This window comes from Pongo abelii, chromosome 1 (assembly GCF_028885655.2).
Source record: "Pongo abelii isolate AG06213 chromosome 1, NHGRI_mPonAbe1-v2.0_pri, whole genome shotgun sequence".
NCBI lineage: Eukaryota > Metazoa > Chordata > Mammalia > Primates > Hominidae > Pongo > Pongo abelii.
Window position 1 is genome coordinate 69,476,582 of NC_071985.2, and position 23,723 is coordinate 69,500,304.

Below are 23,723 nucleotides of genomic sequence, written 5' to 3' on the forward strand. Positions count from 1 at the left end.
GATGCATGGCTAAAATTGCTGGATGAAACAGTAATTTTCAGACATTGTATTGTAAGTAGTGTAAAGTTACAAAACAAGGGAAATGGCCGGGCGCAATGGCTCACACCTATAATCCCAGCACTTTGGGAGGCCGAGGCAGGCAGATCACGAGGTCAGGAGATCGAGACCATCCTACCTAACACAGTGAAACCCCGTCTCTACTAAAAATACAAAAAAAAAAAAAAAAAAAAAAATTAGCCAAGCGTGGTGGCGGGTGCCTGTAGTCCCAGCTACTCGGGAGGCTGAGGCGGGAGAATGGTGTGAACCCAGGAGGCAGAGCTTGCAGGGAGCCAAGATCGCACCACTGCACTCCAGCCTGGGCGACAGAGTGAGACTTCATCTAAAAACAAACAAACAAAAAAAAAACAAGCTGTGCCTTGCAGGTGTGTCCATTTATTACCTGGCAGCATTTTCCAGGCTGCAAGGAGGGGGATCCCAAAATGGCCTGGCAGTCTCACCAGTTTGAGCTAGAATTTGCAGGGCTGAATACCAGACAGGATGATCCTATATTGACAGTTCCAGAGGTCTGCAGAGGGGTCCCTTTGGCTGAATACTAATCTATGCATGTATAAGAGGAAACTGTTAATAACAGGCCGGGGAAAGAAACATAAGAAAGCAGTAGGCCAATTTCTGGAGCTGACATAGGACTGAGAATATTTTGTTTCCTACCAGTCAGAAGTAGAATGAAAATGTAATATGTGGGGCATATGGTAGAGGCTTCAGAAGGGTTTCACTTCAGTAGCTGTGCTAAATTAAATGCTATATCAAAGGCTGCTTTGCCCTTGCCTTAACACTGCTTAAAATTGAGCCTCAAAAGGATCAGACTAATTCCAAGTAACTTAATGCATGCCAAAACAAAGTCCAACATAATTTAAAGGAACACAACAAAATCCAGCAAGCAGGAATGTAAAATTTATTACAATGCCTTGCTTACAGTGAAGGTCTTCAAAGCTTGCCAAAAAGGAAAAAAAAATGGGGGCAGGAAAATACAACCCAGGAGAAAAACCTGTCAATAAAAGTAGATGGTGGAAATGATAAAGATGATAAAATAACAGACAAGGACATGAAAACACTTACTTTACAAGTATATACTATATATCCAAGAAAGTAGAGGAAAACATGAACATATGTAGAGAGAAATGGAAGATAACAAAATGGAACTTTTAGATAGGGAAAAATATAATATCTGAAGTAAAAAATATACTGGATATGATTAACAGCAGATTAGACATTGCATAAGATCAGTGAACTTGAAGCTCAAAGATGGAGCAAGTGAAACTAATCAAAATGAAGCACAGAGCATAAAAAGACTGAACAAAAAAGAACAGAACTTCAATGAGCTGTGGGAAAATACAAAGCAATGTAGCATTCATATAATTGGAGACCCAGAAAGGAGAAAAAAAGTGAGAGAAGACAGAAACAAAATTTAGTTAATAATGGCTGAAATTTCAAACAGTTGATAAACTATAAACCAGAGTTTTTCAATCTTTGCTCCATTGATATTCTGGGCCAGAAAATTCTTCTTTATGGAGGGTATCCTGTACATTGTAGGACACTTAGCAGTGACTCTGGTCTCTATTCACTAGATGTCAATAGCACTGCATAATGTGACAGCTAAAAAATTGCCCCAGACATGCCAAATATCTGTGGATGGAGACGGCAAAAAAAAAAGTGCCCCTAGTTGAGAGTCACTGCCATAAACCCATAGATCCAAGAAGCTCAATGAACCCCATGTGGAAGAAATGTAATGAAACCATATGATACATAACAAATTGTTGAAAGCCAGTGAAAAAGAGAAAAAAGCAGACAGAAAACATGATAAAGATAAACAAGGTAGAACTACAACAGACTTTTCAGAAGTCTGAAGTCAATAGGTTGACAACAAAAGGAAAAGATGATCAACCTGTAATTCTATACTCAGTTAAGTTATAATAGCTTTCAAAAATGAAGGTAAACTTAACATAATGGGTATTTATGAAAAACCCAGAGGTAGATCAGGAATAAGACAAGGATGCTTGCTTTCACCACTCCTGTTCAACATTGTATACATAAATTCTAGCCAGAGCAATTAGACAAGAAAAGTAAAGAACCAGCATCCAAATTGGAAAGGAGGAAATAAAAATGTTAATCGGTGACATGATCCTACACAGTATATAGAAAATCCAGAGAATCCACAAAGACACCGCTAGAGTTAATATATTAATTCAGCAAAGTTGCAAGATGTAAGATCATAAGATCAGCATGCAGAAATCATTGTGTTCTTTAGACCATCAGCAGATACTCTGAAATGGAAACAAACAAAAAAATTCCATTTACAATAGCCTTCAAAAGAATAAAAAAAAAAAAACCTGGGAATTTTAACCAAGGATGTGAAAGATTTTATACTGAAAACTATATTGCCAAAAGAAATTAAAGAAGACCTAAGTTAATGGAAATTCATCTTGTGTTCATGGATTGGAAGATTTAATTTTATTTAGATGGCAGCGCTGTCCAAGTCAATCTGATTTATATGGAATTGCAAAGGGCCCCAAATAGTCAAAGTATTGAAAAAAAGCAAAACTAGTGGATTCAAACTTTGCAATTTCAAAATTTACTATAAAGCTACAGTAATTAAAACAGTATGGTACTGGTATAAGGATAAACATATGGAAAAGAATTGAGAGTGCAGAAATGAACTCCCAAGTTTATGGTCAGTTGATTTTCAACAGGACCACTTCATACCCAGTAGGGTGTCCGCAATAAAAAAGATAATAACAAGTTTTGGCAGGGATGTAGAGACATTGAAACTGTCTTAGATTGCTGCTAGGACTGTACAATGGTGCATCTGCCATGAAAGACAGTTTGGTGGTTCCTCAAAAAGTTAAAAATAGAATTACCAATTCTTTTGGGTATATACAGGAGTGGAATTGCTGGGTAATTTGATACTCAAATACCTGTATACAAATGATAATAGCAGCAGTATTCACAATAGCCGAAAGTGCAAACAACCCAGATGTCCATTAACTGATGAGTGGATAAGCAAAATTTGGTATTGGTATATACATATAATAGACTATTAATCATAAAAAGGAATGAAGAACTGATACATGCTATAATATAGATGAGCCTTGAAAACATTAAACCAAGTGAAAGAGGCCAGACATAGAAGATTACATAATGTATGATTCAATTTATATGAAATATCCAGAATGGTTAAATCCATAGAAACAGAAAGCAGATTGGTGTTGCCAAGGTTTTGGGGGAGAGGGGAATGGGGAGTGACTGCTTAGTAGGTTCAAGGCTAAAGGTTTGGGGGAGAGGGGAATGGGGAGTGACTGCTTGGTGGGTTCAAGGCTAAAGGTTTGGGGGAGGGGGAATGGGGAGTGACTGTTCAGTGGGTTCAAGGCTTTTTGGGGGGAATAACAAATATGTCGTGGAACTAGATGGAATTGGTTGCTCAATATTGTGAATGTATTAAATGTCATTCAATTGTACACGTTAAACTGGTTAATTTTATGTGAATCTCATGTCAATACAAAAAGAAGTAAACGTGAAATAAAGACTTTTCAAGGCTGGATCTGGTGGCTCATGCCTGTAATCCCAACACTTTGGGAGGCTGAGACGGGCAGATCACTTGAGGTCAGAAGTTCGAGACCAGGCAGAACAACACATTGCAACCCCATCTCTACTAAAAATGTAAAAATTAGCCGGGTGTCATGGTGGGCATCTGTAATCCCAGCTGCTCTGGAGACTGAAGCAGGAGAATCGCTTGAACCCAGGAGGCAGAGGTTGTAGTGAGATGAGATTGCACCACTGCACTCCAGCCTGGGCCACAGAGTGAGACTTCATCTAAAAAATAAAAATAAATAAATAAATAAAAACTTTTTCCAAATAAACAAAAGCAGGTAATTCATTGCCAACTGAACTGAACTATAGTAAATTTTAAAGGAACTTCACGTGAAAGGAAAATTATATAAGATGGAAATTTGGACCTCCATAAAGGAATGAAGAGTCCTGGAAGTGCTAAATATATGGGTAAATTTAAAGACTTTTTTTAAATTTTAAAATCTCTTTAAAAGATCACTGAACTTCCAGTTTCAGCCTCAACATGTGAAGAACCTGCAAGTTATCACTCCTGTCCTTAACAATAACAGTAATCTGACCAAACTGAAAATCAAAGACTGTTCTAGATCCATCAGAGATTGAGGTACCAGTTCAAACTGCCATCCCCAAAACTGGAGAGACAGGTGAATACAGAGAATCGTAACCAAGATAACAGAAGATGCTTGGGCCATAAACTGGTAGAAACACTTCAATGGTAATGGATGAATTGCTTGAGGCTGAGTGTGGACTAGGGATTCAAAAACTCCTCCCCAGTATTTTTTTATTTTTTGAAACGGAGTCTCGCTGTGTCACCCAGGCTGGAGTGCAGTGGCGTGATCTTGGCTCACTGCAAGTTCTGCCTCCTGGGTTCACACCATTCTCCTGCCTTAGCATCCCGAGTAACTGGGACTACAGGCGCCCACCACCACGCCCGGCTAATTTTTTTTTTTTTTTTTTTTTGTATTTTTAGTAGAGACAGGGTTTCACCATGTTAGCCAGGATGGTCTCAATTTTCTGACCTCGTGATCCACCCGCCTTGGCCTCCCCAAGTGCTGGGATTACAGGCGTGAGCCCCCGCACCCAGCCCCTCCCCAGTCTTAGAAGGGCCTTCCACTTTGGTAGGTTTTACCTCCCAGAATCCCATTTACGGTAAAGATTCAAGAAAAATTTGGTGTTTTGGGCCAGGGGAAGGAGCATATAGTTAATACTACTGAGTTAAATACCAAAAATGGTTAAAATTGTAAATTTTATGTTTACAACAATTTAAAATTTTTAAAAAGAAATGAGCTATTAGACCATGAAAAGACATGGAGGAACCTAAATGCATAATGCTAAGTGAAAGAAGCCAATCTGAAAAGGCTGCATACTGTAAAATCATTTGACATTCTGGAAAGAGTAAAACAAGGCAGTGAAAAGATCACTAGTTGCCGTGGGTTCAGAGTATTGAGGAGAGTGGGGAGGGAGGGAAGGGTGAATAGGTAGAGCACGGGATTTTTAGGGCAGTGAAACTATTCTGAATGGTACTGCAGTGGTGGGTACATGTCGTTATATGTTTGTCAAACCCATAGAATGTTCAACACAAGAGTGAACCCTAATGTAAACTATGGACTTTCATTAATAATAGTGTATTAATATAGGCTCATCAGCTGTAACAAATGTGCCACTCAATGCAAGATGTTAGTAATGGGGGCAGTGGGTGGGGGAGGTGTATACATGTGAGAGGTATGAGATAACCCTATTTTTCGTTCATTTTTCTGTAAACCTAAACCTGCTTTAAAAAGAAGGCTAAATAAAAAAGAAAAAACTACACTTATTTTTTTTAACTACCACATAACTCTTAATTAGTAGTCTTTATTTCACAGCAAATAATTACCAAGTGGACCATAGCTATCTCTTCCCAATTGTCTATTTCACATTAAGAGAGTCAGTGAATGGCACCAATAGAAACTATGATTGTCTCATGAACAACCTTGTCTTCTTGCTTCTTAAATGGTTATGTCCTTTGCCTATTCTATTTAAGACACCCTGTACCTTAAATAGAGTAGGCAAAGGACAGAAACATTTTAAGTTCTCTAACACAGCAGTCCCCACCCTTTTTGGCACCAGGGACTGGTTTAGTGGAAGACAATTTTTCTGCAGCAGGGGTTAGGAGGCCGATGTTGGAGGGGGATGGTTTCAGGATTAAACTGTTTGACTTCAGATCATCAGGCATTAGATTCTCATAAGGAGTGTGTAACCTAGAGCCCTCACACGTGCAGTTCACAATAGTCTTCAAAGTCCTGTGAGACTCTTTTGCTATTGCTGATCTGACAGGAGGTGGAGCTCAGGTGGTAATGCTTGCTCAACCGCTGCTCATCTCCTGCTGTGCGGCCAGGTTCCTAACAGGCCAGGTTCCTATTGCTACTGGCCTGCGGCCCAGGGGTTGGGGACCCCTACTCTAACATTCTGTGCATACCCTCATCATAGGGCCTTTGCACTGGCTTTTTCCTATGGCTAGAACAATCTACTTCAGATATCTGCAAGACTCACTTCTTCACTTCCTTTGTCTTTATTCAAAGGGCCTCCTCTAGAAGGCTTTCCCCAACCATCTTATTCCAAATTATAACCTTGTTCCCGGACCTGTTTTTTTTTTCATAATACTCTTTAGGTTTTAATATTGGAAAACTTATTCACTTATTGTCTGTCTCTGTCAGACCTAACCTGATTTTTGTGTGACGATTTTGTATCCTGCAACTTTGCTGAATAACAGATTGGGTGGAATCTTTAGGATTTTTTTACATATAAAATCCTGTTGTCTGTGAACAGATAACTTTACCTCTTCCTTTCCAATTTGGATGCCCTTTTAGGAAAAACTTTCAAACCGTGTTTTTCCTCTGCTCTCATACCACTACAACAACAAAAGACTTCTGTGACCAAATATGTGGGGATTTCTAACACTATGTGAGCAGTTCTGCAGCAGACACCAATTGCGTATCTTCCTAATCAGTTCTGACACTAGGTGCCTAGAGATAGTGTCAGATTCCACAGGTTGAGGACGCAGTCCCCAGGACTGCCTCCCACCCCTTGACCAGTCACAAGCCCCGGTCTCCAGAATTTCTTACCAACTGGCTTCAAGTTGGGGTTCCCATGACCCCCTCTTTGGGTTCAACCAATTTTCTGGAGTGGCTCACAGAACTCAGGGAAACACATTTGCCAGTTTATTATAAAGGATGTTACAAGGGATACGATGAAGATGTCGAGGAAAAAAAGCCAAACTGCAAAGTATTTGAAGAGATTTATTCTGCACCAAATGTGAAGACCATGACCCATGACATAGCCTCAGAAGGTCTTGAGAACATGTACCCAAGCTGATGGGGTTACAGCTTGATTTTATATCCTTTAGGGAGATATGATAGCATTAACATTGGCCTGGATACCATCTTGAACAGAAGTGATGAGAATAGATATCCTTGCCTTGCTCCTGATCTTAGAAGGAAAGCTTTCAGTTTTTCACCACTGAGTATGTTGTTAACTGTGGCCTTTTCATATATGGCCTTTATTATGTTGAGGTAGTTTTGTTTTTGTTTTTGTTTTTTGAGGTTTCAATATTTTATTCAAGTTTTTTTAAAGCAGTGTTAATTACAGCATTTGAAGGGGAGGATCTAATTCCACACAAAATGGAAGACTCTAAAATGTACCCATTAAACTGCTAAAAAACAAATTGAGTGGTGAAAATACAACAGAAGTCCAATTTAGATTCTGAGTGTTGTCACCATGTGATTACAATCACACAGACACTTCTAAGCTTATAGCTGGAGCTCCTGGAAGCTATTTCATACTCTGGTGCAAGGGCAAAAAAAAACACAACGCAAGAAGGAATAAGTCCTGAATTATTGGCTTTATCACATCCACCCTCTCCACCCCAAAATGGCACAAAAGAAACGTGACCACACCACTCTGCAGACGTTTTGGTGTAAAAGAGGTGATGATGAACTGGGGTGGGAACAGGTCATGAAGATCTGTCCAAAAAAAAATCCCATTCAGGTGAGTTTGTACACACCATCAAGTAGTGAGCTTCTCATCAATTAGGGTTAGATAACCAAGGTTCGATTCTCAGGAAATCACAATTTCTTTCATTTACTCAATATGCATTTACAAAGTGCCTACATATTATCAGCTTCTCCTTGCAGCCATTTCTAGATAAAAAAGAAACCTGATATCTCAAAGGGGCCACCAAGTTACCCCCAAGTCTACCACTGAAAGGACCTTTTTTGGAAATGGTTTTCTTCTGTACCTCTGAAAGGGTAACATCTTAAAGCTGAATCATCTTTAACCTGGAGGTCTAACATATTTAGCAATACTTGCATTCCAGACATACAACATTAAAAGATACAGTAAATTCTGAAGGTAGCTATGCTGCAAAATAGTTTAAAATTAAACAGTTGTACAGTATTCATTTATGCTTGAAATTCCAGGCCTAAACCAAGTTTGTGGCCACCACCATTGACGTTCTTGCCATCCAGAAGAGCTGACGGTGTCAATTTGATACCTGGTTTTAGGGTCTGAGTGTATCCTAAACCTATCAGGCTGGAATTATTCACTTTAGCTGAGAAGCAGGTGTCAGGGTCAGTCTGATACTTGGCTGCTATTCTGAAGTGCGTGTTACTGTTTCCTGCTGTCCAGGCGAGATTGACAGCGGTCTCCAACTTCTTGTTCACTTTCTGGTAAATGGAGCTGCCAAACTCTGTCCCGTCATTCATATTAGTGTGAAGCTGGAATTCATAAGTCTTGTAGCCAACTGCACAGTTGCTCTGGGTTACTCGGGACTTTGGAGTCTCAAAATTCTTCTGGGCCAGGCATGGTGGCTCATGCCTGTAATCCCAGCACTTTGGGAGGCCAAGGCGGGCGGATCATGAGGTCAGGAGATCGAGACCATCCTGGCTAACGGTGAAACCCTGTTTCCAAAAAAAAAAAAAAAAAAAAAAAATTAGCCAGGTGTGGTGGCGGGAGCCTGTAGTCCCAGTTACTTGGGAGGCTGAGGTAGGAGAATGGCGTGAACTCAGGAGGTGGAGCTTGCAGTGAGCCGAGATCCTGCCACTGCACTCCAACCTGGGCGACAGAGCAAGACTCCGTCTCAAAAAAAAAAAAAAAAAAAAAATTCATCTGGTAGCCGGCCAGCCAGCCCTCGTAACCCAGCACCAGAGCACCCCAGATGGAAAGCCCAGCAATGTCGAAATCCATGTCGCAGCCCAGGTTAATGTGCTTCCGCTTGTACCCTGTCTTGATTTTAGCTTTTTTTTCCCCCAGTGTTAGCTGAGAAGGATGAATCGAAGGTAAGCTTCAGATCACGTGCAAGCTGACCTTCCACGGTAATCTCGGTGCCTAGTGTGTTGTCGGTGTTCCATTTCTCTGCAAATGTCAGGCCCTACTCAGTCCATCTGTACTTGGTTTCCAGACTGCCCATGACTTTGGTGGTCTCAGTGTTGGCTGAGCCTGAGCTTGTAAATTCCAATTCATTCTCAGATTTTGTTTTCAAATCAAGCCAAATCCATAACCCTTGGTGAAGACATCCCTGGCAGATTGCCAAGATTGGCATTCGTGGGTGGCACAACCACCTTCTGCTTAGAGGCGCTGGTGGCAGGCTCGGTGGTGGCTATGGCCTGTTGAGGTAGTTTTATTCTATTCCTAATTATTAATACATATGAGGTATACATTGGTTTGGTCTGGAAAGACAGGACAACTCGAAGCAGCGACTTATCATAGGTAGATTCAAAGATTTTCTGATTGGCAGTTGGTTGAGAGTTAAGTTATTATCTAAAAGCTTGGAATTAATAGAAAGGAATATCTGAGTTAAGGGTTTGTGGAGACCAAGGTTCTTACTATATAGATGAAGTCTTATAGGTGGCCACTGTTAGATGCAATAGATGACAATTGTTTCCTATTCAGATCTTTAAAAGATTCTTCAGATCTCTCAGCTAATCTCTTTAGGATCAGAAAAAGACCCGGAAAGGGAACAGGATTCTTTACATAATGTAAAATTTCCCTTTTAAGAGATGGCTTTGCAGGGCCGTTTCAAAATATGTCAAATATATTTTGGGATAAAATATTTTTATTTCTTCCAGGGTCCGCTCTCTGTCACGTGATGCTATACTAGAGTCAGGTTGGAATTTGATATCTTATTGATACAAAGAGTCTTTTTTGTCAGTTGTGAGATCTCTGTTTTAATGTTAATGCTGGTCAGTTGTTCCTGAATGATAAAGGGAGGAAAGTATAATGAGACATGTCCAGACCCCAACTTCCCATCAGGGCCTGAACTAGTTTTTCAGGTTTCTTTGGAGAAACCTTAGCTAAGAGGAGGGGTTCATCCAGATGGTTGTAGGGCTTAGAACTTTATTTTTGGTTTACAAGGAGATGTGTAGGGTGAGGCATGGAGGAAGGGACATGGTGCTTTCATAACCTGTCTGGGCATGCCACCCTCCAGGAACCTCCATGTGTTCCACTATCCCCAAGCTCCCAGCACCCATTCCTCTTGGGTTTCATGATGTCAATATTCCTTCCCCTAGGGTATAGGGCAGGACTCTCTCTCGGGATTGTGACCCACAATCAGAAAGGGTAACTTGGGGCAGGTAAAAGGAGGGCAGGAGAAAGTCCCATAGATTATCTTTCCTGAGGCTGCTCCTGAGGCCTGACACACCTAATTATGTAACGAAAGACTGTAACAAGGGCAATAGGAGTTAGAAACCAGGAACCATGGACAAAAACAAATCTCTTTTGTGCACACTCTCTCGCTCTCTCTCTCTCTCTCTGTACACACACACACACACACAGCATAACACCACAAATGCTTTTTATTTATTTTTTTTTCAGGTTTTATTTTATTTTATTTTATTATTATTATACTTTAAGTTTTAGGGTACATGTGCACAATGTGCAGGTTAGTTACCTATGTATACATGTGCCATGCTGGTGTGCTGCACCCATTAACTCGTCATTTAGCATTAGGTATATCTCCTAAAGCTATCCCTCCCCCCTCCCCCCACCCCACAACAGTGCCCAGAGTGTGATGTTCCCCTTCCTGTGTCCATGTGTTCTCATTGTTCAATTCCCACCTATGAGTGAGAATATGTGGTGTTTGGTTTTTTGTTCTTGCGATAGTTTACTGAGAATGATGATTTCCAATTTCATCCATGTCCCTACAAAGGACATGAACTCATCATTTTTTATGGCTGCATAGTATTCCATGGTGTATATGTGCCACATTTTCTTAATCCAGTCTATCATTGTTGGACATTTGGCTTGGTTCCAAGTCTTTGCTATTGTGAATAGTGCTGCAATAAACATATGTGTGCATGTTTCTTTATAGCAGCATGATTTATAGTCCTTTGGGTATATACCCAGTAATGGGATGGCTGGGTCAAATGGTATTTCTAGTTCTAGATCCCTGAGGAATCGCCACACTGACTTCCACAAGGGTTGAACTAGTTTACAGTCCCACCAACAGTGTAAAAGTGTTCCTATTTCTCCATATCCTCTCCAGCCCCTGTTGTTTCCTGACTTCTTAATGATTGCCATTCTAACTGGTGTGAGATGGTATCTCATTGTGGTTTTGATTTGCATTTCTCTGATGACCAGTGATGGTGAGCATTTTTTCATGTTTTTTTTGACTGCATAAATGTCTTCTTTTGAGAAGTGTCTGTTCATGTCCTTCACCCACTTTTTGATGGGGTTGTTTGTTTTTTTCTTGTAAATTTGTTTGAGTTCATTGTAGATTCTGGATATTAGCCCTTTGTCAGATGAGTAGGTTGCAAAAATTTTCTCCCATTTTGTAGGTTGCCTGTTCACTCTGATGGTAGTTTCTTTTGCTGTGCAGAAGCTCTTGAGTTTAATTAGATCCCATTTGTCAATTTTGGCTTTTGTTGCCACTGCTTTTGGTGTTTCAGACATGAAGTCCTTGCCCATGCCTATGTCCTGAATGGTAATGCCTAGGTTTTCTTCTAGGGTTTTTATGGTTTTAGGTCTAACATTTAAGTCTTTAATCCATCTTGAATTAATTTTTGTATAAGGTGTCAGGAAGGGATCCAGTTTCATCTTTCTACATATGTCTAGCCAGTTTTCCCAGCACCATTTATTAAATAGGGAATCCTTTTCCCATTGCTTGTTTTTCTCAGGTTTGTCAAAGATCAGATAGTTGTAGATATGCGGCGTTATTTCTGAGGGCTCTGTTGTGTTCCATTGATCTATGTCTCTGTTTTGGTACCAGTACCATGCTGTTTTGGTTACTGTAGCCTTGTAGTATAGTTTGAAGTCAGGTAGCGTGATGCTTCCAGCTTTGTTCTTTTGGCTTAGGATTGACATGGTGATGCGGGCTCTTTTTTGGTTCCCTATGAACTTTAAAGTAGTTTTTTCCAATTCTGGAAGAAAGTCATTGGTAGCTTGATGGGGATGGCATTGAATCTATAAATTACCTTGGGCAGTACAGCCATTTTCATGATATTAATTCTTCCTACCCATGAGCATGGAATGTTCTTCCATTTGTTTGTGTCCTCTTTTATTTCATTGAGCAGTGGTTTGTAGTTCTCCTTGAAGAGGTCCTTCACATTCCTTGTAAGTTGGATTCCTAGGTATTTTATTCTCTTTGAAGCAATTGTGAATGGGAGTTCACTCATGATTTGGCTCTCTGTTTGTCTGTTATTGGTGTATAAGAATGCTTGTGATTTTTGTACATTGATTTTGTATCCTGAGACTTTGCTGAAGTTGCTTATCAGCTTAAGGAGATTTTGGGCTGAGACATTGGGGTTTTCTAGATTTACAATCACATCATCTGCAAACAGGGACAATTTGACTTCCTCTTTTCCTAATTGAATACCCTTTATTTCCTTCTCCTGCCTGATTGCCCTGGCCAGAACTTCCAACACTATGTTGAATAGGAGTGGTGAGAGAGGGCATCCCTGTCTTGTGCCAGTTTTCAAAGGGAATGCTTCCAGTTTTTGCCCATTCAGTATGATATTGGCTGTGGGTTTGTCATAGATAGCCCTTATTATTTTGAGATACGTCCCATCAATACCTAATTTATTGAGAGTTTTTAGCATGAAGGGTTGTTGAATTTTGTCAAAGGCCTTTTCTGCATCTATTGAGATAATCATGGTTTTTGTGTTTGGTTCTGTTTATATGCTGGATTACATTTATTGATTTGCGTATATTGAACCAGCCTTGCATCCCAGGGATGAAGCCCACTTGATCATGGTGGATAAGCTTTTTGATGTGCTGCTGGATTCAGTTTGCCAGTATTTTATTGAGGATTTTTGCATCAATGTTCATCAAGCATATTGGTCTAAAATTCTCGTTTTTGGTTGTGTCTCTGCCAGGCTTTGGTATCAGGATGATGCTGGCCTCTTAAAATGAGTTAGGGAGGATTCCCTCTTTTTCTATTGATTGGAATAGTTTCAGAAGGAATGGTACCAGTTCCTCCTTGTACCTCTGGTAGAATTCAGCTGTGAATCCATCTGGTCCTGGACTCTTTTTGTTGGTAAGCTATTGATTATTGCCACAATTTCAGATCCTCTTATTGGTCTATTCAGAGATTCAACTTCTTCCTGGTTTAGTCTTGGGAGGGTGTATGTGTCAAGAAATTTATCCATTTCTTCTAGATTTTGTAGTTTATTTGCGTAGAGGTGTTTGTAGTATTCTCTGATGGTAGTTTGTATTTCTGTGGGATTGGTAGTGATATCCCCTTTATCATTTTTTATTGTGTCTATTTGATTCTTCTCTCTTTTTTTCTTTATTAGTCTTGCTAGCGGTCTATCAATTTTGTTGATCCTTTCAAAAAACCAGCTCCTGGATTCATTAATTTTTTGAAGGTTTTTTTGTGTCTCTATTTCCTTCAGTTCTGCTCTGATTTTAGTTATTTCTTGCCTTCTGCTAGCTTTTGAATGTGTTTGCTCTTGCTTCTCTAGTTCTTTTAATTGTGATGTTAGGGTGTTAATTTTGGATCTTTCCTGCTTTCTCTTGTGGGCATTTAGTGCTATAAATTTCCCTGTACACACTGCTTTGAATGTGTCCCAGAGATTCTGGTATGTTGTGTCTTTGTTCTCATTGGTTTCAAAGAACATCTTTATTTCTGCCTTCATTTCGTTATGTACCCAGTAGTCATTCAGGAGCAGGTTGTTCAGTTTGCATGTAGTTGAGTGGTTTTGAATGAGTTTCTTAATCCTGAATTCTAGTTTGATTGCACTGTGGTCTGAGAGACAGTTTGTTATAATTTCTGTTCTTTTACATTTGCTGAGGAGAGCTTTACTTCCAACTATGTGGTCAATTTTGGAATAGGTGTGGTGTGGTGCTGAAAAAAATGTATATTCTGTTGATTTGGGGTGGAGAGTTCTGTAGATGTCTATTAGGTCCGCTTGGTGCAGTGCTGAGTTCAATTCCTGGGTATCCTTGCTAACTTTCTGTCTCGTTGATCTGTCTAATGTTGACAGTGGGGTGTTAAAGTCTTCCATTATTATTGTGTGGGAGTCTAAGTCTCTTTGTAGGTCACTCAGGACTTGCTTTATGAATCTGGGTGCTCCTGTATTGGGTGCATATATATTTAGGATAGTTAGCTCTTCTTGTTGAATTGATCCCTTTACCATTATGTAATGGCCTTCTTTGTCTCTTTTGATCTTTGTTGGTTTAAAGTCTGTATTATCAGAGACTAGGATTGCAACCCCTGCCTTTTTTTGTTTTCCATTTGCTTGGTAGATCTTCCTCCATCCTTTTATTTTGAGCCTATGTGTGTCTCTGTACGTGAGATGGGTTTCCTGAATACAGCACACTGATGGGTCTTGAGTCTTTATCCAATTTGCCAGTCTGTGTCTTTTAATTGGAGCATTTAGTCCATTTACATTTAAAGTTAGTATTGTTATGTGTGAATTTGATCCTGTCATTATGATGTTAGCTGGTTATTTTGCTCGTTAGTTGTTGCAGTTTCTTCCTAGCCTCAATGGTCTTTACAATTTGGCATGATTTTGCAACAGCTGGTACCGGTTGTTCCTTTCCATGTTTACTGCTTCTTTCAGGAGCTCTTTTAGGGCAGGCCTGGTGGTGACAAAATCTCTCAGCATTTGCTTGTCTGTGAAGGATTTTATTTCTCCTTCACTTATGAAGCTTAGTTTGGCTGGATATGAAATTCTGGGTTGAAAATTCTTTTCTTTAAGAATGTTGAATATTGGCCCCCACTCTCTTCTGGCTTGTAGAGTTTCTGCCGAGAGATCCGCTGTTAGTCTGATGGGCTTCCCTTTGTGGGTAACCTGACGTTTCTCTCTGGCTGCTCTTAACATTTTTTCCTTCATTTCAACTTTGATGAATCTGACAATTATGTGTCTTGGAGTTGCTCTTCTCAAGGAGTATCTTTGTGGCGTTCTCTGTATTTCCTGAATCTGAATGTTGGCCTGCCTTGCTAGACTGGGGAAGTTCTCCTGGATGATATCCTGCAGAGTGTTTTCCAACTTGGTTCCATTCTCCCTGTCACTTTCAGGTACACCAATCAGACGTAGATTTGGTCTTTTCACATAGTCCCATATTTCTTGGAGGCTTTGTTCATTTCTTTTTATTCTTTTTTCTCTAAACTTCCCTTCTCGCTTCATTTCATTCATTTCATCTTCCATCACTGATACCCTTTCTTCCAGTTGATCGCATCGGCTCCTGAGGCTTCTGCATTCTTCACATAGTTCTCAAGCCTTGGCTTTCAGCTCCATCAGCTCCTTTAAGCACTTCTCTGTATTGGTTATTCTAGTTATACAGTCGTCTAAATTTTTTTCAAAGTTTTCAACTTCTTTGCCTTTGGTTTGAATTTCCTCCTGTAGCTTGGAGTAGTTTGATCGTCTGAAACCTTCTTCTCTCAACTCGTCAGTCATTCTCCATCCAGCTTTGTTCCGTTGCTGGTGAGGAGCTGCGTTCCTTTGGAGGAAGAGAGGCGCTCTACTTTTTAGAGTTTCCAGTTTTTCTGCTCTGTTTTTTCCCCATCTTTGTGGTTTTATCTACTTTTGGTCTTTGATGATGGTGATGTACAGATGGGTTTTTGGTGTGGATGTCCTTTCTGTTTGTTAGTTTTCCTTCTAACAGACAGGACCCTCAGCTGCAGGTCTATTGGAGTTTGCTAGAGATACACTCAAGACCCCGTTTGCCTGGGTACAAGCAGCGGTGGTTACAGAACAGCAGATTTTCGTGAACCGCGAATGCTCCTGTCTTATCATTCCTCTGGAAGTTTTGTCTCAGAGGAGAACCGGGCCGTGTGAGGTGTCAGTCTGCCCCTACTGGGGGGTGCCTCCCAGTTAGGCTGCTCGGGGGTCAGGGGTCAGGGACCCACTTGAGGAGGCAGTCTGCCCGTTCTCAGATCTCCAGCTGCGTGCTGGGAGAACCACTGCTCTCTTCAAAGCTGTCAGACAGGGACATTTAAGTCTGCATAGATTACTGCTGTCTTTTTGTTTGTCTGTGCCCTGCCCCCAGAGGTGGGGCCTACAGAGGCAGGCATGCTTCCTTGAGCTGTGGTGGGCTCCACCCAGTTCGAGCTTCTGGGCTGCTTTGTTTACCTAATCAAGCCTGGGCAATGGCGGGCGCCCCTCCTCCAGCCTCGCTGCTGCCTTGCAGTTTGATCTCAGACTGCTGTGCTAGCAATCAGCGAGACTCCATGGGCGTAGGACCCTCCGAGCCAGGTGCAGGATATAATCTCCTGGTGAGCCGTTTTTTAAGCCCGTCGGAAAAGCGCAGTATTAGGGTGGGAGTGACCCGATTTTCCAGGTGCCGTCTGTCACCCCTTTCTTTGACTAGGAAAGGGAACTCCCTGACCCCCTGTGCTTCCCGAGTGAGGCAATGCCTCGCCCTGCTTCGTCTCACGCACGGTGCGCTGCACCCACTATCCTGTGCCCACTGTCTGGCACTCCCTAGTGAGATGAACCCGGTACCTCAGATGGAAATGCAGAAATCACCCGTCTTCTGTGTCGCTCACGCTGGGAGCTGTAGACCAGAGCTGTTCCTATTCGGCCAGCTCAGTTCCCCCAGTAGTATTAGGAACAGATAGAATATGCTATCTCCGCGGAAGGGGGTCTTTTTCCTCAGTCCAGTGATCCACAGACTGAAACAAACAATTAAAAAAAATAAAACAAAACTCGTACTTCTCTTAAGTACTGAAAAAATGTGTATGGGGATTGACTGTGTTTTATTTGAAAGAAAACTAGTCTTTTTGCAGTCAAATTAAATAATAATGTAATTTTGATTCTAAAGGAATATTTATGTCCAGAATCAGAGTTTTGACTTTTGCAGGGTGTCCTGTACTAAAAGCTGTCAACACATGGGGTTTTGCAGAGGTTGCACTTTGATCCTTGCAGACAGTATTATCCAGGTTCATTGCTTCCACGTTACATGTTTTAGAAGAATCTTATTCCTAAATTAATTTTACTCTTGTGTGTTTTGAGAACATAGAGGGGCAAGATGTGTTGAATCCTTGAGTTTGGAAAGTATTTCTGTGCAGTTTGCTTCTTTTTTCTTTTATTTGAGATATAAACCTCCTTTCCTATCCCTCTTCTACCTTTTCTCCTTCCTTTTTTTTTTTTTAACCCAAAAACATTTTCTTTATGACTAAATTTGAACTTTTACTGTAATGTAGCTTCTTATTTGGGAACTTTTATTTTATAAATCTAGATACGATTTTGCTGATCACATTCATGTCTGGGATTTATTTTTCTTTTTCTCACCTGAACATCCATATTTACCACATTGAACATCATCTCACAGTCAGCTAGGAGAATTGTTTTTTGGTGGCTCCAGAAGATTGTACTGGAATACCTTCGATTGCCAGCCAGGTATCCATTCCACTCCTGTGATGACCTGAGAATCCTATTGCCTTTCTGTTACCACCTTAAAAATTTTACTAGGGTTTGAAGAGATGGTTGAGGGTAAAATCTCCTTAGTCTTTCTTTGCAAAATAACATTTTGTAACTGATTTAAATACCTATTGTTTTAACCCATTTGTCTTTTTTTCACTTTTTTTCCGCCTTCCCACAGATACCAGAGAAGAAAGGAAAAGAAGCAAATACTGGTTTTGGTGGGCCAGTTATTAGTTCTCTATATCATGAAGAAACCATCAGGTAATTTCTCTTCTGATCCTTGATAATAGAAATATATATGCCTGTGTGTGTGCGTGTGTTTGTATGTATGTGCTTATGTGTGTGTATATATGTACTATATATTTTTAATCCTGAAATCTTCAATTTGTAAAGCATTCCTTCTTAACATGAAACTGATTTGGTCGTATTTGCAAGCAGGACAATAAATGACAGGAAATAATTTTTTAGGTGTATAATCTTTAAAATCAATGAAATGTCTGAACCAGTGCCAGAGAAGTGTCTGAATAAGTGATAATCATTACTTTCCACTGGTGTCTAGTAACAACTGTCTCATTCAGTGACTTTTCCTCACACAAGTAGTTGGTGGGACAAGATGTTGTGTCTCAATCTAAAGCTAAGGATTTTTGTGTTAATTTTCCTCAAAATACTATTATTTATTTTAAAGATTTTAATTTTTTTAATTTGTTTAATTAAAAGTTAATTTAATTTGCTCCAAATTAAAAGTAATTTTGGAGTATAAAATTATACAGCCACTGTGGAAAACGGAAGTTTCCTCAGAAAGTTAAAATAGAATTACCATATGATCCACCAGTTCTGTTTCTCAAGAAGCAGAAACAAGAAAGCAGAATCTCAAAGACATATTTGCAAACCCATGTTCATAGCAGCATTCTGTACAGTAGCCAATAGGTGGAAGCATCTGTTGACAGATGGATGGATAAACAAAATGTGGTATATACAATGGAATATTATTCAGCCTTAAAAAGGAAGGAAATTTTTACACCTGTTGCAACATGTGTGAACCTTGAGGATATTATGCTAAGTGAAATAAGCCAGTCACAAGAACACAAACACTTTGCGATTATACTTACATGAGGTATTTAGAGTAGTCAAACTCACAGAAACAGAAAGGATTCAAAAATCAGAGAGACAGTAAAATGGTGGTTGCCAGGAGCTGGGGGTAGGGGAAATGGGAAGTTGTTTAATGGGGACAGAGTTTCAGTTTTACAAGATGAAAAAGTTACGGGGATTGCACAGTAGTGTGAATATACTTAACACTACTGAACTGTATACTTAGAAATACTTTTAGCTTTTAGTTTTTGATAGTGAAGATCATATTTTACCCATCTTTGCATTCTCACTATCTGAGGAAGGCCCCCAAACTTAGTAGATCTTCAGTGAAAGTGCTCAGAACTTGGGAGGTAGCCACAGCTGCTTCCCTTGAAGAGCTGATAGTTTAGTGACTATTGCTTATGTAGAGTTAGTGTAAGAGCCCTATTGTAAGACAGAGAGCTGCTGGTTTGGTTCTTCTGTGATATGCACACCCTCACCTCTTTCCCTTAAGCAATAAAAAATGTATAGGCTATTTTTCTTTCCTAATTAGATAAATAAATTGAGATAGTTTCTTGACTTTCCTTTTAAAAAAATCACTAAGCTTAAGTTTCTAATGATATCAATCACTTATCTGTAAATAATAATGATCTTTATTTTGTATGCCATTTTCCTTAAGGGCTCCCAGACTCTAGTATTTTTCAAAATGACATACTGAATACATTTTCTTTTCAAATGTCTGATGACATGACTGATCACAGCAGCCCTACAGAACATAAAGCAAATCAAATGTACTCCAGTTGTAGTGAGTGAGAGTAGAAATCCTGAGATAGAGTTAAACTGTGTTGAAAGGGTTAATCTTCCTTCCTTTATCCCCCACCCAATTGCTAGTGAAGTGATTCTTAGATTTAAATCAGTATTTAGAATTTTGACAGTGATAAACAATGACAAAGAATAATACAGTTTATTTTTGTAGAGATTTTAATTCAACACACATTTATTATGAACCTATAATGACAGAAAACATTGTGAATATTTGTGCTTCTCAATTTCTTCACTTTTGAATAGTATGTTCTTACTACTTTTGGCATTTTCATGAAAGTATGTTTAATAAATATTATTAATTGAATGAAATATGAACCTTTGTGGGCAAAACTGGTTAGACTTGGCCTTTTTTTCATGAAGTCTTCATTAAGTATTAGTCTTATGATATCATCTAAATCTTCATATTCTGAACATATTGTTAAGAATAAGAAACGTGAATGTGAGCAAGCCATTGAAAGCTGTTTAACTATTACAAACACAGGAATTTTGTTACTACTACAGCAGATCAGAAATTACAGCAACTAATCATATTCTTGTATTGGGAGAGTTCTTTTTATAGTGTAGTAGAATTCCATTATAACAAATTAGGCCATAATGAAAATTTGTTGGTTTTTTTTTTTTTTTTTTTGAGACAGAGTCTTGCTCTGTCACCAGGCTGGAGTGCAGTGGTACGATCTTGGCTCACTGTAACATCTGCCTCCTGGGTTCAAGCGATTCCCCTGCCTCAGCCTCCTGAGTAGCTGGGACTACAGGCACGCACCACCATGCCCAACTAATTTTTGTATTTTTAGTAGAGACAGGGTTTCACCATGTTAGCCAGGATGGTCTCAATCTCTTGACCTTGTGATCCACCTGCCTTGGTCTCCCAAAGTGCTGGGATTACAGGTGTGAGCCACTGTGCCTGGCATGAAAATTCTTATGTACTGAAATGTTGGATTATTCCAGTGAAGAGCCAGATGTAGTCCCTATGGTTTCTTACGTATCAGAATGCAATTGCAACAATGAAAATGGGTTATTTCTTGAAGTTATGTAATCAAATTGTGCTTGTATTTTGGTGAAATATATCTGGTGTTTTATTTTTCTAAGAGAAAGTTGTGCTTTAATTGATGTTAATTGCAGTTTCTTGGCAGAATTATGTTTAACTGAGGTGAAAGTGACAGTAGGTTTTAGAGTTTTAGAAGCATCAAATGGTAAACTTGGATGAAAGCAAAAATTCTTTTCTATGGAACCGTTGTTTTTAAAAAAGGACATAAAATAATGTATTTTGAAGGTTTGTTTTGATACTTTATAACTCCAGATTTTTTTTACATTTGTAAAGATCAGGCAAATCAGTATCTAATCCATTTGGTTAAGTTTGGGTTCCATTGTTGTGGCAGCTTTTCTGATGAATGTGCATTATATAATAGATGATGAGTTATGAGTTTGTTTTAGTTTTAAGGTAAATGTTCTTGAGCCAAGGGCCAGTGGGGCCAATTCTGAGCTTGCTTCCTGCTTTCTACTCTGTCATAGAAAGTATCAATATAATGTCAGAGGTTCAGATCTCTGTGTTAATATTGCAGAGCTCTGACATCAGTTTCTCATTCTGAAGCAAGTTAATTGTTCTGTAATAAAATTGAGGGGGTATAGGGGGATTCTAATTAAGTACAAAAAATTATGGAGCCAAACCACTGGCATTCAAATGCTAGTTCCACCACTTACTAGCTGTGTGATATTGGGCAAGTTACTTACTTGTAAAATGGGGATAATTATAGTACTTGTACACTTGATACGTAGCAGATTATGTGAATACATAGGCATCCTCGAACAGTACCTGGTGCAAAATAAGTTACTGTGTAACTGTTAGCTTTTATAAATAGTATTGTTATTTGGCAGAGGGAGTCCCTACAGAGGAGCCAGGAGCTGATGTTAGGAGCTACAATAATGTGGCATTCTGGTTATATAATTAAATACAAGTTGTTTGCTTTTGCAAAAGAAAATGGAAAACAAGGAAGGGAGAGCCAATATTTTTAGAACTATAGAAACAAGAGAGTAACAAATCTTATAACAGGGAGTAACCTCTAGTTTTGAGATCAGCTGTGTTTTTCATTTATACTACAGGTGGGCAGAAAAAGTACTGGTTAATAAGCATAGGGGTTTGTAGAGTAAAATGATTCTGCACTACATATACAAGAAATTGTTTCTGGTTACTTGCATGCTTCAAAGGTTTGATCTAGAAGTTTGCACATAAATTGAGAAATTAGGGTAAGAATTAAAAATGTAGTAAATGAAGATTGAACAGTACCCACACCACCCTGCAATAAGATTTGGTGCTCCCTGTTATATTTTGTAGTTTGATGTCATGTAATCTATTCGAATTTTATTAATTCCACTTACACAGACAGCCATCTGGACCTTCTCTAAGCAAGACCAGACCTAGTAAACAACTGAAATGATTGATGGGCTCTGGAATTGATTAGTTGTTCTGTGAGACAAATGAAGTGTTTTGGCAGAAAATACCAGAGGTCGCTGCTTGTGGTCAGACACAAAAGCCTGTAGAATTTCAAAGAGATGCTTTAATCATTGACTTATAAAGTTTCCATTTTTAAACAATAATGGATTTTGAAAATATTTCCCAAATATCTTTTCATTGGCTGCTGTCTAGTCCTGATTATAAATGGAAGAATATAAGTATAAAAAATTAGAATGAAAGTGATTGTTTTATGCTTTAATTTTGTATTCTTGGTGAAATATGAACTAGCTTGGAAGTAGCATAAAAGCCTGTCACACATAAATTATACTCTAAAATTTTCCTGAAAGAGATATGATTGGAGAAAAAGCTGTAACGTGTATAGTTTTATTGTAAATTACTTCTAAAATCAGATGTTATAAAATTCTATTTAGTTATTTATTCAAAGCTTCACATTGTTAGATTGCAGCCTGTTTTTAACAAATCTACTTAAAGATTCTTAAGCTTCAAGAGTATGTGTTATACATATTTGTGTTTTAAAAAATGAATATTTGGATTTTTATGCATTTAATAGGCTGTCATTCTGGAACACCACTATCCTAATGATACCACTGCCTTTAGCACCAAAAAGCTTCCCTCCATCTGTTTGGCTGGTGATAGTGTAATACTTCCCTATTTCGCCATGTTGCCTATGATCAACATTGTGTTAACACCTTGGTGATAGGTGATAAATTGGATGACATATGTCTTGTTACATTCTGGTTATTCTTTGAGGACTACACAAGTGTGTATAGGCAAGTGGGCAACTCCCCCTGGAGAATCTGACTGCTCAGAATGAACTTGAGTTATGGATTTATTCAGCCTGTAAAACCTCAGCTGGCATAAATAATTGAGAAAGCAAAGGTTTGTCTTTGGTGCATACCTCAGGGACTCATGGCTCCCTTCCTTCTCTCTACCTCCCTTTCTTATGAAAATGATTCCAGTTGCACTCCTAGATAATAACACACCAAGCAATTAAAAGCCATGGGTGGCTGGAGAGAGGAGAAAAGGTTTAGTTAATGAGCTTTTCCTCTTCCAGTGCCCATGAGAGTCTCAGGAATGACAAGGCGATTAAAGCGAAGAGATAATTATAGATTATGTGAAAATGGGTCCCCTGGGACATGTGGGTCTTGACATAAACAGTAACTGTTGTAAGAGTCTCCTGGCTCTCATATTCACCCTTTTCTAGCGTGCTTCATTTACCTCCTGTGTGCTGAGTGTCATGATGCCAACCAAGCATGTACACAAATCTAGCCCTTTCTGAACCAAGGGTCATTCATCAACTAAAACCATCACCTTTTCTTCCTCTCTGTTTTCTTCCTTTTTCTTCTCCTCTTCCTTTTTCCAGTTTTGTTCTCTCTTTCCTGTCTACCCCATCTAATTTTTCTTTCTCTTCTTCCCATATCCTTATCTGTATGTGGTACCTATGAAATGCTTGTTTACAAAATTTGGTGTGTGTATGTATGTGTGCATATATAAAGATATATAGAGGTTGTGGGTATACTGTATCTATTACAGTAATGAGAAGCAGAATATGCATTACAAATAATATGAACAGGGCCCCTTACCATCTCATCTAATGCCAGTTTTCCACTCACCCCCTTTTTCACTCTGTTCTAACCACATTGGCTTCTTTTTTTCCTTGACGTTCTAATTAATATTTATTAGATTAATTGACACTTACATAGGGTATGAGGAATGACCCCCAGCTTACAACATATGCTAAATTCTTAAGATAATAATAATGACAGTTAACATTTATTGACCATTTATTATATGCTAGCATAGTAACCATACTGTATTATATGTATTATTTCTCTTAATCTTTAGGATGACCTATTAAATATAGATGCTATTAATATTCTTTTTTTACAGATAAGGAAACT

At 39.1% G+C, this 23,723-nt stretch overlaps 1 protein-coding gene and 1 pseudogene across 22 annotated transcripts in view; one reads left to right on the forward strand and one right to left on the reverse strand.

Annotated features, from left to right (window-relative positions):
* Positions 1-23,723, forward strand: part of ACBD6 (acyl-CoA binding domain containing 6) — a 246,918-nt gene that overhangs the window by 61,773 nt on the left and 161,422 nt on the right. For all 22 annotated transcript variants that reach the window (XR_010137526.1, XR_008523208.2, XR_010137504.1 and 19 more), the window contains one exon: positions 17,638-17,720. Coding sequence is in view for 8 of the 22 variants with exons in the window: in XM_054550424.2 (XP_054406399.1) it covers positions 17,638-17,720 (83 nt within the window). In the remaining 14 variants the exon portion in view is untranslated. The remainder of the gene's footprint in view (positions 1-17,637; positions 17,721-23,723) is intronic.
* On the reverse strand, positions 7,863-17,339 carry LOC100461850 (voltage-dependent anion-selective channel protein 1-like; annotated as a pseudogene).